This window comes from Drosophila melanogaster, chromosome 3R, assembly GCF_000001215.4.
Source record: "Drosophila melanogaster chromosome 3R".
NCBI lineage: Eukaryota > Metazoa > Arthropoda > Insecta > Diptera > Drosophilidae > Drosophila > Drosophila melanogaster.
The window spans coordinates 18,864,150-18,878,126 of record NT_033777.3 but is presented as its reverse complement, the minus strand read 5'-3'; the positions used below and the strand labels follow the sequence as shown (position 1 = coordinate 18,878,126).

The following is a 13,977-nucleotide window of genomic DNA, read 5'->3' as shown; positions in this document are numbered from 1 at the left end:
TTTTTGCCAAAATTACCGTCATCGTCAGCGAAGTTTTAGCACATGACTCGGATGGATTTCTTTCTTTTAAATTTCCCCGCTCTTTTTGTTCCCTTTTTTTTCCAATACCCTGAGTGCTGTCATTTAAACAGATTAATGTGCTGCCATCAGCGACATGTCATGTTGAGCGCGTCTCGTCTCGTCTCGTTTTGTTCGTCGATGCCATTATGCATTTGATTGGCATTTGTTTGTGCACAGCAATCAAGCCATTTTCGCCCAGCCTGCTGGCCTGGCCAAAACAAAGGCCTGTCAAATCGGACATATGCCGGCAGTGCAATTAATGCTGTTCCAGATAGCCCGACCTGGTCAACAGGTAACGCAGGCGAGATGCGAGTGTGGATCTTTTTAATTAGCCGTAAGTCGATAGCAGCAAAAAAGGGATAAAGATGACGGCTCTTTGATGTGCAAAACATCGGACACCTGGTGGGATGCGGCATGTGGTGTGGCAACCCACTTTCCTTGACAAAGTCCAGCCGCATCAGTGGGTGGAGTACGTCAGCAGCGATGAGTATGAGGCACCAGGAGCCCGCGGAATGGGTGGCAGTCCACGTCTTGGCGACAATGTCAATCCGATGTCAGGGGGCCATTTGATATGCCACTGACAGGTAGCACATTTGGCGCATTTTTTCCGCAGGCCCTCTTTATTCTATTTTATTTCATTTTATTTCAGTTTTGTTTAGCTTCTTTTCGTCTTTTTATACAGCCCTGACAGTGAACAAAGTGCCGATCCAACGCTGACAGCTTACAACATTTGTGTGTCTATTTTTGGGCGGCATTTAGTCAAAATCCGTGTGATCAAAGGTAAAAACACTTAAACACTTGAGTGTTTGGTGCCTGCACTTAGAGTTTAAACGAAAAGTGTAAAAAAAAACTCGAAAATATTATGGAAATTACATTTTTTTTTTAAATTTTTATTTAGATTTGTAGTAAAAGCATTTAACTCTTAAAATAAAAGTTGAGGGAGATGTGAAAAAAATCATATTTTAATGTATGAATTGTAAGTAATTGTGCAAAGTGCTTGAGTTTTAAAGTATCTAGTAAATAACGTTTTTTTTTTCTTTAAGTTCGAAAAGATCTCTAATTGCTAAACATACGCGTACAAACTTATCGCCTAGGTAAGATGTATCTATATATCTATATAGTACGATGTATCCACCGATGTCAATCAATCGCCGCAGCGTGCATCGCAGCTTTCCTGCGAGCAGAAGCGATTGCGATTGCCGTTGCATCCTTTATAGTTGAAGGGCTTGCAGACGCCCTTGTCGAAGTACCAGCGTGTAACGACCTTGGTCTGATCCTTCCTGCTGCAAAAGTTACCCTCGTTGCGGCCCACATAGCAGTTGAAATTGTCTGAAAAAAAGGCGGATTCATTGGTTAATCACCGCCTGGAAATGCTCCATTCGCTTCCACGATTCGGTCGGCAGACTCGACTGGCCTCATTAAGTGCAATTACGTTTGTTTATTTATACGGCGCTCGAGGCGGACGACAATATACAATATTTCATAATTCCCTGGCCACGTTGTAGTCATAAGCGGAAAAATAGAACAATTTCGCAGACAAAATTGACTTTGGCCGGCAAGAAGGTAAAAAAAAAAAAACACAGCATGTGGACAAAACTTGGCAAGTACCAAATTGTTTCATTCTTAGAGCGTGTGCTCTAATTGCCATTTGCCTACAATATTCAATAAACTGTGTAATTTAATTATTATTACGCGGCAAAAATGATAGCCAATGAAATTGTTTGAGACGATTTTAATTGACTTCTTTCGAGAGGAATCTTTTAAACGAGCTGCTGTTAATGCAATCAATGTTTTTATAAGAGCAATATTAATAATTTAAAGTAAAGAACTGCAAATGACACTTCTTCGGTAATATGTGTGTTTTATATTGAATAGAAACTCTGAGACAAATGTAACATACAATATTATTCAGCTAAGAACACAGCTTTGAACTAGTTATTGCAGTTTCTGTTCATGGAAATCACGCACTTAAAAAGTGTAAAAGTATTAATATGTTTGGATAAAGAACTTTGCTTGTAAAGATTTTTTATTTTATATGTTCTGTCGATGAGATAATCTTTAAATCTCCACGCAAACATGGTAGATCATCAAGTTCTTTAGAAAATATTCAGCGGCATTCCGAGACACTTACTCAGCTCTTTGCACGACACCACTGCCCCATTGCCAGAAGAGCTGCCTCCGCTTCCAAAGGCCTCGATATGCGCGGTCTGTGTCAGGAGGATGATGGACAGGAGACCGACGAGTGTCGCACGGAGGAACGTCAGATTGATTTTCAATTTCATGTTTTTAGCGCGGCCACCGACAACGGAATGAGGATGGGAATCGAAGCACCAATGGTAGCAGCTGTTCGTGGTACTCGCACCAGATGCAAACGCGGAATGCCGGATCGGAGAGTCGGAATATTTGAAAATATCCGAAACTGAGAAACTGCCGCCGACAGAGGCTGTTCCAATTTTTCGGTTTTTGGTATTTTTAAGTAATCTGCGCTACTTTCGTTGGCAAAAACGTGCCGCCGACTAACGAATCCAAACGAACCGATGCGAACTCACTGAATGTGGCGCATTTTCGGTCTACAGTTTATATACGAAATGCCGGAAATTGTTGCTAACTCGAACGCAAAGTATTCGTTCTCATTTGGCTGATAGTTTCTTTCGAGTATTGCCAGCTTGACAATCTTCTAGTACGCGTATCCGTCCATCCAACTTAGCACTCATACATTTATCCCTTCATCCATCCCAGCCATCATGCCATCAGTTACGCCAATCGGCCAACGGACCGTGTCCATCAATTTTGAGAAGTGTGAGAAGATATTTTTGGTCAACAAAATGCTCGATGCTCCCCAAATGGCCGACGAAGGGGCGATATTGCACTTAGTTTTATCTTTGGGGCGTTTACTTTGCGCTCGTTTGCATAATTTCCAACTTATTGAATATTTTCCACATAATTAATTTTAATTATTTGTGTTTCTTTCAGGCATTTGAATTAATTTAGATAAGAGAGGACCGCGAGGTGGAGCTGTTTTATTTTTTTTTATTTTTGGGAGGCTAAAAGGCGAAAAGGGTCGCGCATTGCAGTCACAAGGGATGGCTCTTCCATTGTCTCTAATTACAATGGAGGGCATTTGTTTTGGGCTCCCCTTTTTTATTCTTTGGTTTATTTCACTTTTGGTTTCTTGGCAAGTGGCTTTGGCATGGGCTCTCGCCTTTTTCCACTTTTCCCTCTCGGCTTTTATTTGCTCTCGGCTTCTATTGCTGCGGGTCGGGCGCAAAAATCAATCTTCATTTAAAATTCAATTTAATGCGCTGCGTGCATAAAAGAAGTTAACCAATGCCTTGGCCATCAAGCGTATTGGATTCGCCGGGAGAAAATTAGAAAACAATTGTGTATATATATTCTTTACGAGCTGACGCATCAAAGAGAATTCGCCAGCCAGTGTCGCATGTCAAGTCCAGACCTCGCAATAGTATTACTTTTGCCCCATTGCGTTTTTTATTGCTATAGATACATATGTATATTGGAAAGAGACTTAAAGGCGTAATAATTATTTAGACAAAAATATGAATTTAATCAACAGTTTCATGTAATATAAATAAGTATAATTTAACCTTATTTGCTCAATTTTTCGAAGTCATTTTTATGAAGGTGCCCAGTGATGGGTAAATCATGAAAATTACAGCAAACGGAAGCCTGAAACTCGAAAAGAGGATGTGCTCCAAACATAAATCGGAAGTCTTAGCTAAAAACGGTATCAGGTATTCGGTGGCCAGTCGAGTGGAAGACGAGCGGATGCGGGTCCCAGTAGCAGGATTCTCAGGCCTGGCCAGCAGTGCGTATACGTGATGTATCAGCGCGAGTAAATCAATACTCAAATGTGGCCTCCTAATCAATCGGGATCGGGATGTCAGCCAAAAAACAAAAACAAAAAAAGAAGTAAAATCAAAACGGATAAAATTAAAAAACAATGCGAGTGGAAAGCGTGGGCTCTTGGCCACGTTTCGGTTGTTTCGGCCACAATTTGTGATTTTCCACTTGTTTTGACCAATTTGGCGATTCTGTGATTTGTCGTCTTTAATTCCCACAACATTTTTGGACGCACTCGAGCAAAAGTTATTTAATGGCTGCACTTGAACGTGCCGAAGGACAAAACCGACCAAAAATATAAAAACGGATATTGTCGATTGAAAGCGACTGCGGGAGAAGTGATTTGCAGTTGGAAATTGAGTGAAAAGCGCTGACGTTTCACGTATACTGAGAATATTCTATGCATATATTTCACCTTTTGTTGATGCACCTGCCGCCATCGCCATCCCCTTCAGCTCATCCCCTTGCCAGCAAAATCGTTCGGTTGCCATAGTCCTCCGCTTTGCGCTACTTTGGAATTATTATTATTTTTTTTTTCAGAATCCGCTTTATTTCTCTTTGGTCTGGAAAAAAGCGAACGAATTTCTCCCTCACTTTGGCCAACCTCAAATTGAGGAAATGAAACATTTCAATGATTTGCTTCCGGCTTTTTCTCTTTTTCGCCATTCTTCTTTTGGCAGCGAATCATAAGCAGAAAGAAAGAGTTTTGTTTATTACCTTTAAGGCGCTTTGGACAACTTCTTAACCGCTGCGCAAGAAGTTCAACCCTAATAAATTATTCAAATTACAACTTTGATCTTCGCCGTGGGATTGCACACAAAATGCACAAAAGTGCTGTGCAAAAGTTACACTAGGCTACGCCATCAAAGAAGTGTTTTAAGTATGCGTTGAAGGAAATAAAATCAAAATAGATTTCCTATTAAAAAGTGTCGGAATATTGCAGCAGGGAATATTAGTATAAATATTTAAAATATATAATGTATAATTTGTTATTAAGTGGGCCTTTATTAAAAACATACTTTTAGTGCTACATCCTATGGAAGTATTTATCTTTTATCGATTTTTATATTACTCATTTTGGGAAACTCATTAAACGGTTTGTAACAAATGGTTTGTTGCACAGTGCTATTGATTTCAGTGGCACGAGTAGCAATTTCTTGCAGTGACACTGAACATTTTGTGAGGCATTTCCCGAACAATGGGGCAAGGACTATGTTCATCGTTTTTACTGGTTGCGCACTGTTTTTTTTTTTAGTTAAAATTTCGCAATTTGCAATAAAAATTCCAGTTTTGCTTTTCGGAATTCAGTTGGAGCGTACGTCCCAGCTAAGTTCAGGCTCAGATACAGATACAGCTACTGCTCCTGCTTTTATATCGGCAACGGCTTGTGGCCTTGCGGCTTTTCCTGCTTTTCCGGCAAAGGAAAGCGATCCGAGATGCGAAAGGATACGCATCCTCCCAATGGGCCGGGTTCTTGCTGAGCTATCAACCGGCAATTATTATGCGTCCTGAACTGCACGTGCCTCATATAATCGGGTTGTGTGCGTGTGTGTGTGTGTGTGCGTGTGTGTCTGGGGGTGAGTGTGTTGTTGTGTTGTGGCTGCTGGGGCGTGCCGACAATAATTTAATATCAAAACATATTTCACTTGCATGCCGAAGAAGCTGAGGAATGCGCTCAAAAGCTTAACGGAGTCGAGCCAGCCGAGCAAGTCGAATGGAGGCGATGAAGCGTTCAGCTTGTCCCTTTCTCCATCCACGAAACTAAACCGAACCACACGGACTCCTTGTCGCCGTCTCTCTCCTTCCCACTATGCCCGTCTCTTTCGGTGTCGCCTTCTGTGTGTATCGTAATTATTTTAAAGCCACCAAGGAGCCTTGACATTTCCCAAAAATAATTCTGCCTCTGCCACAAAAATGCGGCTTCTCATGTGAAGTTATGGCACGACCTGCTGCAGCCGAAGTCATTTTGTGTACTTATAAAAATAATTTATACATTAATCATAGTATTTAAAATAATACATTTATCAGCTGACTTTAAAAACTTTTTATACTATAAAATATGAGAATGTGTAAGTGAAAAAAATTACTTTTTAAGCAACTAAAAATTAAATAAGGCTAGTAAGGCAGTATTTTTTATACATTTTTAATAACTATAATAATTTAATTTTAATTTTACTCGTATTTCATATAGTTATGGGATTCAGCCTCAAGGAAGATAAAGAAGCCTTGACGCTTAAATGTTCTTTCAAAACTAATTCACTAGAGGATATTTCTTCAAGTGCAGCGATGAAAGTATCTGCAAAAGGGCGGCCATAGGAATAAGCGACGCCGTTGTTGATTTCGCTCATTTCCGACTCAAATGGATTTTGATTGTCTGCCCTGACCTCGAAGCTGGATTCGGTCTTGGACTTGGGCTGCCCGTGATGCCTTCTACGTGTCTGCCATTTGTCTGCGCTTATTTTGGCCAGCTCATCCCAGAGCTGCGGATTCGGACTCGGCGGCTTGAGAGCAGCAGCCGGCTGCCAAATGCCAAATGACTTTCTTTTCTTGGCCATTTCCTCGTTTGTCTGTTGCTTCGGGCCCATTTGGTTTTATTGTAATGATTTCTATTACCACACGACCGTTTCGTGTCTATAGTTTTGCTGCAGCTGCAGCTGCCAACTTCTAGCTCCGAGCTCCCAGCTTCTAGCTCCCAATTCCCAACAGCCCACTCCCTGACGCCATTTCGTAGCCCCCAATGGACTGTTGGACAGTTTACGTGGCCATCGCGCTTAATGAGTAGTTATTTCCGCTTGTATTTCTTGATCAAGTCGTGCATGGCGCCTTGGCTTTGGGCTTTGATGGCAGTTAGAGCTAATGCCCGGCCACGTTCTACTATTAATTGCCGCCTATTCTACTGCCAGCCATCGTTTTATTAACCTGCTGAGCAGTGTTCCATAATTGAGTTTATGTCATAATTCCTCGGTTGGCCAGTCGCAGTTTTGTCAATGAATTTATAGCATAGTTTTTCCGCGGTCGGCACAAAGCTTTGATATTTATGATATTCATTTTGCAGCTGTCACAACAATAGATAGTAAGTAAGTAAAAACGGTGGGCGCGCAGCAAAAAAAAAAAAAAAAAAAAGAAAATGTTAATGTTTTTCGCCATCTTCTGTGTGCACTTTCGAAATGAAAACGAAATGAAAAAGCATAATTAATTTTAATGCGATTTTCCGCTGCTTTGTTTCTACTTGCTTATCATTGCCATCAACGGATGGATTTCATTATGCAGATGATGCGGTTTTAAACAAGGACAGGTCCGATTCATTCGATTCAGAGGACCATTTAAACGACTTTGTTGCATTTTCATTCATTCGAAACTGAAATGCTCCTGATTCAACCGCTTTAGACACGAACCGAAATTCCTTTTTCAGCAATTTCAATGTGTGTGTACTCGTCGTCGCTTCCGTTCCCAACGCCGATGATTATCAATTTGCGAAATTCGTTTTGGTGTGGAAAATTGTTTACCCGTTTGGCAAACGAAATGAGCGAGTCCCCGTTCCAATTTTCTTCATTGTGGCGGGTAAATTGAAAACGCAAACAAACAAGCAAGCACACATGGAAATCGAAGTCGTTTGGTTAAGGAATCGCTGGCTTCCTGCCTTTGAGTAGAGAACTCGCGTCACGTTTTCGTGAATCCTGGCAGCCAGGATTAATGGTGGTGTAATTTATTGAAGTTTGCCAATAGAAGCGGGTGGCAGAATTCAAATTAAGCTCGTATTCCCCTGGCTGCTCTTAATGGCAAGTGCATTTCCCCAGATTTCCCTTAGATTTCCCCAGATTTCCGCAAACATTTGTTGCTTGTCAGCGTTAATAGTACATTGTGTGTAGTAGATGCCGCCGCTTGGTGGCCACCAACTAGTGAATACTGCAAAAGTTGCTCAAGTTTTTAAACGCAAACTGCGCGCCCCGAGTGAGTGAGCCGTTCGAAGCAACAGCGGAAAGTTATGCAAATTTAATGCAACCAAGTTGCGCGCTTGTTTGCCTGCAAGTGATTTATGTGGCCAGAACCATGACCGCGCCCATTTAGTGTGCATAATGCGGCACTTAATGTCGCACAGCAACAAGCAATGAATGCGGCACAGTTGCAACCGCAGACAGAGGACACACGCCAGTTACACAGCGACACGTTGCGCATACGCCCCGTGCACCGCGGCAATCAGTATCAAATTATAATCGACAAATTGCTGGCCAGAAAATGCTGCAGAACTTGTCTCTATTTGCCTGCCAAAGCAACTGGCTCGAAACTTTCAATCGAATTGGTCGCTTAAGTGGTGTAAAAGCATTTCCACAAATTTACACTAATGCGCATGTCTTATTGTCGCATAGTAATGAGATAGTAAAGGGGTAACGCGTACGAAAGAAAGGGAAAAGGTCTCCTGCGAAAATCAGGTTTAGTACAAAAATTTTATTCTTTGGGACCAATAACAACGAACTAATATTTGCCTATTCTCACTAATAAAAGACTATGAATTATACTTTCATTTGCTACATCTTTTTCCTTTTAAAGCTGCATTTATTAAGTTAAGAATCTCACTACTACAACTTAAACAGAATGTACTAGAATGCATGCATTTTCAAAGGATGTTAGCTTTTCTCACAGTGTTCACAGGCCGGAAGCATCTCTCCATGCTGTTGTTAGATGTGAGATATGCAAATATCCAAAACTTGTTAAAATTTGATGGTATAAAAGTTTGCCAAACTGCAATAAAAGCATACACACAACAGCGCCCGAACAACAATACAACAGTTTTCCATCCACCACCCCGATTTTCCGGCTTTTACGGACCCTACCCCTCTCTGCAATCCCTCCCATGGGTGACCCCTGGAGTGTGAAATATTTAACTAGCTGCTTGAAATTGAGCTGCTTACGCTTGGTCGCTGCCGAAGACAGAGTTTTCCCCATCAATATTTGATGGTGGAAAACTCCATCGCCTGACCGCAAGTTGATTGCCTTGCGGTTGCCTGGAATTAATTAAAATAGCTTTAAGATGCGTCGATGTCCAGGGCAGCAAGGATTCTCGTGCGGAATTCACCCAAACTGCTGTCTGTTAATATTGTTTACGGATAATTTGGTTATTAACGCAATGCCAGCTCAACTCAACTCCGAATGAAGAAAATCAATTTACGCAGCATTCCATGACATCCATCCATTGCTACCTTGTGATTTGCAGGACTCTGAATGCGAATGCGAATGCGAATGCGGATGCAATTGCTGACTGTCTTTGTGCGAGGATAACAACAACAGCATTAACATAACACCCGCACACAACATCCTTGCATTCTGTATGAAAATGATGTTTTTCGCTTAAAAGGGAAAATTCTCATTTTACATGCGCTGCAATTTCTCGCTCACTTCAATTATGCAAATTGTGTGTATGTCGATACCAATTCGTAGTCTCGCAGAGGCGGGAAAGCGCATCGGGAAAGCGCACACGTACATGCAATTAACATCATGGCGACAGCTCAACCGACAGATATCCTGATGGCTATAGTCGGAGACAGATATCCTGATGGCTATAGTCGGATAGGACAGCGAAGTCGATGCAGCAGCCCAGGATGCGATGCTCGTCCGAAATAAAGTTGACGCTTCTCGCTGGCGAGTAAGAGCGGAACTCATTATAATTTTCTTCGTTTCAATTTCCCATTTCCCACTTCCCATTTTCCACTTGCCATTCAATCCGGCGATGCGCATGTGAATGTGGGGTGTGTGTTCTTCCGCTGGCCTGCCCGCTTGTAATTTAATTTACAAGAGCTTCACAAGCTATGTTACATCAAAATTATCAGAGGCAAAAACTTTTGCCCATCACATCCCAACAGTTTTATTAATTACTAATGTGAAAGTTTGCTGTGTCCCCTTTCAACGCTCCATTATCCTTATCCCATGGTCCTTTGCTTCTTATCTCCCAAACTGAAAGTTCAGGCAATTATGAGTTTATTTTCTAGCCCTACGATGATTCCTTGGCCTGTGTCTAATGTGCGCAAAATCCCAGCCAAGTCAGCCAAGTTAGCCAAAGCCAAGCCAAGCCAAGCCAAGGAGTATACGCCAATTTTGCAACTTGGCCAAGAAGTGTTAACTCAATCAATGTGTGCAAATATTGATGGCCTGGCAGCTGGCTGGCCAAATTAATTTAAGTTTAATTGGACTCTGAAATGAGCTGGACTCAAGCCTTGTTTACTTTGCATTTAACTCAATCCTAATCAGGCCAAACTGTCTGCCAGACTTGGGTTTAATCAGCTCATTCTTAATTCCACCTCAGTCTGTAAGCCGTATTTGCTGTTGCCATTTCGCCATGTGCTCCCTGCACAGTCCTCTGTCTTGGACTGGTCAATTTGGCTGCCACTAAGTGGGTCAGACATGGCAGCCACTCAAGTGCATACAAAGTGCATGTTGGCCGGAGGAGAGAGAAAAGTTTGCAAAGGGGCGGGGATGCGGGAAGCGGCCATAAAATCTAAACGTGGGCTACGTTTTTCAGCTTCAATGGAGCGCACGTAAAACTAAACTCAAATGTTGCATTAAAAAGTTTGCAGCGAAAAAGCAGAAAGCAATTCAATTTAATTAGAGTACATTTGGCTGGCACAAAACAGCCAAAAGGCAAAAGGGGAAAACCTTTTCCACTTTTATGTGCCAATTTTATGGCGTCAGTTTTCCTCAAACTGAAAGAAAAAAAAAAATGTACAGAGAGTCGGGGGAAAATCCTTGCCCATCCTATTCGCATACCGGCGCATATGGCCCCGTCACGGCATATTTTGGATTCTTAAGAGGCAAGAATATGCGCATCAATGGAAAACTTGCGGCAACAACAGCTTCTTTAATGGAAATCAGGTTTGGGCAGACCAAATTTGATGGATCACCAAAGGCAGTCAATAGACCGGCCCAATCATTCCACCAGTTTCTTACTTTACTTTTGCCAGCGCCGAAAAGGACTTTGGCCTGAGGGTAATATTTCATATTTCTAAACTGCCAGCTTACATTTCCTCTCGACATCGATTTGATGATGGACTGGGCATGATTTTTGTTTTGCCAGCTCATTATTTGTATTTCAATTTGGTGCGTTGCCATTTCCATTTAGACCGCCTCTTTTCTCTTTCACCTGATATGCCTTTTACTTTTCGGATTTTGTGGTTGGCCTGCCACTTTGAATAACAATTCTGGGGGAAAAGTTTTCTGCGGTGGCTTTTATACTCGCATCTAGTATGTATGTAGATGAAGACGCAATAAAAAAGTTACTTTATTCAACGTCTACGTGTGCCTGGCATTTTTCCTCCGGGTGTGAGTGTGCTCAATACCGTGGAGTGTGGGCTAAAGTGCGCCTGTTGCGGCTGGGAAAATGTAGATTTGCCCCCTGCTTCAGCCTCTGCCAATGGCCGTTGGCAGGGCCACGACCTACAGATGGCTCCTAGATCCTAGTTCCCGGCTAACTGCTCCTGCTCCTGGCTTGCATGTTGGCTTGACAGTGGCAGGCGGTCTCGTAAAAGCCACTCACAAGCACATCGGACAGCGAATGCAAATACTAAGCTCCATAGACACACAATCATTTATCAGCATCGAAATGCACTTGGGAAAAATCCTTGTAGAGCTTCTGCAAGTTATATTACAGCTTTGTACTTGCTCTCTGTTGAAGTTGAAGGGGCTTATTATTTATACAGCTAAAAAGCACTTGCAGTTAAATATTTATCTTAATTCACTTGCTACAGCATAATATCTTTCTTTGTGCTTCATTATATATGTCAACGATTTATTTTAGATTTTTTAAACTCATTCCTTAAAATGCGTCCTTTTAAACAAAATTCTATCATAAGCTTGTGGTTACATAAGAGTAAGAGCACTATTTTTAAAGTGCAACTATTCCAACTTCCCTTACTATTCAAGCAGAAGACACTTTTCAGCAAACTGTTGGTTTGCAAAGTGACCAACAAGAGATGCTTAAAGCTACTCTTTAAGAAGTGTTTTGCTTTCGGTCTTTCAGGAAGAAAACAAGACCCTGGGAAAGAAGAAAAGGAATGGTACGCCCAGGTGTAATATTTGCATTTAGCCAACAATTTGCTATAGTCCATCCAACTGGCCGGCTGTCTGCCACATTTTGGCCTCCTGTCCAGAAGAGGAGGCGCATCCTGCCTGGTTAGCATCTTAAATTTTTATTGCAAGGAAAGCGGAATCTTTAGTAATTGCTCTCTAGGCGCTCATAAAAAATGTGTAGCCAGGTAAGCAGAAGAAGAAGAAGTTGCTACGAGTTGAGCACGCAAAATACCCAAGCAGAAACTATTACTGGTTTGTCTAATGCCGGCTCACAGATACAGATACATGGGCAAATACTTGTGGGCCAGGATGGTTTGTGTTTGCGTTTGTGTTTGTGTGCTTGTTTGTCTGCCTGGATGTGCGAGTGTGTTTGAAGAGGCCCTCGAGAGTTGGCTGCTCACTTGCCTGCCGGCTGAGTTGGCCAATCTGTGCCTGTTTCCCTACCAGAAATTCAGAAATCAGAATACTGCAGGTGTTTACTGTCGGCTAGTGCGAACTATACTCATCAGGGGTGGGGGCCAAAGCTTGGCGCCTTATTGCCAAATGTCCTCGAGCCGACCAATTTCAATAAAGTGTGTGAGAAACGAAAACAGCTCCGGCGGCCAGTTCATAATTCAGACGCCAACTGCTGGCAACAATTGCAAATTGACAAGCTTATTAATCGCTTAATCGGCCTGCAGAACTTGCTGTAAGTCTTTCGCATTAAAATGCGCTTTGTTTTCATTCCCCAAGATTTGTTGGGGTTGTGGGGGGGGAAAACTGGGCTAAGAAGTTTATTCCCGGCTGTTGGTGAAACTTTTTGATAATTGTGCTTGAATGGTCTCGGGCTGAAAGGGTTGCCGGTCGGTCCCTGATTGAGCCGAAAGCGGCAAAAAACAACTGAAAACTTTCTGGTTGCCAGTCGCCTGGCAACAGTGCGTATGATTAATATGTATACAAGAAATGCGAAGGACTGGCTTTGCTTTGTTGTTTAGCTTTGGGCTTAGCTTTAATGAGCACTGAGCACTGAAGAAGCTCGGCAAAAAGCCGCTTAATGATTCGAACATATCAGGCTGCCAGTCTTTTTGTCTGTCTGTCGGACTGACTGGCTTATCTAGCCCGAGGGCCACGAATTTCGGCATCCTCGTCCGTGAGCGCAATTTCCTTCGCTTTTCCAGCGCTTTTTCACGACTCAAATCTGGGGGCATTCGCTTTGCGTTTCACAATCACATAAAGAGGAATAAGAGCGACACTAAATGGGACTTGAATTGTGGTCGGCAGGCGAAACTCCGCCATTCTCATTCCCAATCAGACGGGCTAGCTTGCATTCTAAGTTGCATTTTACCAATTCGAGCCAAGCAATTTCCGCTTTTCCGTTTCTGTCGCATTGTTTTCGAAGCGGTGGAGAAAGTTTTGGTTGTGTAGGTGTGGCCAGAGTCGTTACTGAGTCAGCTTTCACTTAAACTGCTGCTTCTTATGGCCAGCAAAGGCCACTAAACCGATAACAAAACCAAGATGTTGCTTGCTCGGAAGGCATTAGGAATTTATAAGGCATTCTCCATTCGTTCAAAGAGATTTTTCGGTCAGATTATGGCGCTTCAGCTCGATTCAATTAAAGTACTTAGCGCAGTCAGTTGTGCGGCTTCATTGCTCTGAGTTATGTAAATCCTTTTGCCGCCCCTTTTCTAATCAAAAGGCAATCAAAACTTGATTCGATGGCCACCATGATGGCCATTTCCAATTCCAAGTTTTAAGTCCCTAAGCGAATTTATTAAATTTATTTTGTTTGCCTTTTTTTGAAGTTTTCTATACCTTCATACCTCCATTGCGGGGTAGCAAAAACAATCAAATATATGCAAGTTATTCCCTTTGCCGCTAACTTTGAAGTTGCTGCCAGTGTCCGCTGCTCACCAAAAATAATTTCCCTCGGAAACTTTACCCATACAGTTTGTTATGCATTCTACTGGTTTGCTTTTTTTCTTAATTTTTTTTGTTATTTTGTTCGTATTTTTTTTTTTG

General features: G+C 42.2%; 1 protein-coding gene across 2 annotated transcripts; it reads right to left on the bottom strand.

Annotated features, from left to right (window-relative positions):
- Positions 1 to 922: 922 nt before the first annotated feature.
- On the bottom strand, positions 923 to 2,599 carry CG14298 (uncharacterized protein). 2 transcript variants are annotated; one of them, NM_001275787.1, is made up of 2 exons: positions 2,192 to 2,599; positions 923 to 1,389 (listed from the first exon to the last, which is right to left on the bottom strand). In NM_001275787.1, exons 1-2 carry the CDS (start codon positions 2,340 to 2,342, stop codon positions 1,205 to 1,207), a joined length of 336 nt encoding a protein of 111 aa, NP_001262716.1. In that variant the 5' UTR covers positions 2,343 to 2,599; the 3' UTR covers positions 923 to 1,204. The 2 variants fall into 2 exon arrangements, with proteins under 2 accessions (NP_001262716.1, NP_650755.1); NM_142498.3 differs by having other exon boundaries at positions 2,192 to 2,419.
- Positions 2,600 to 13,977: the final 11,378 nt, after the last annotated feature.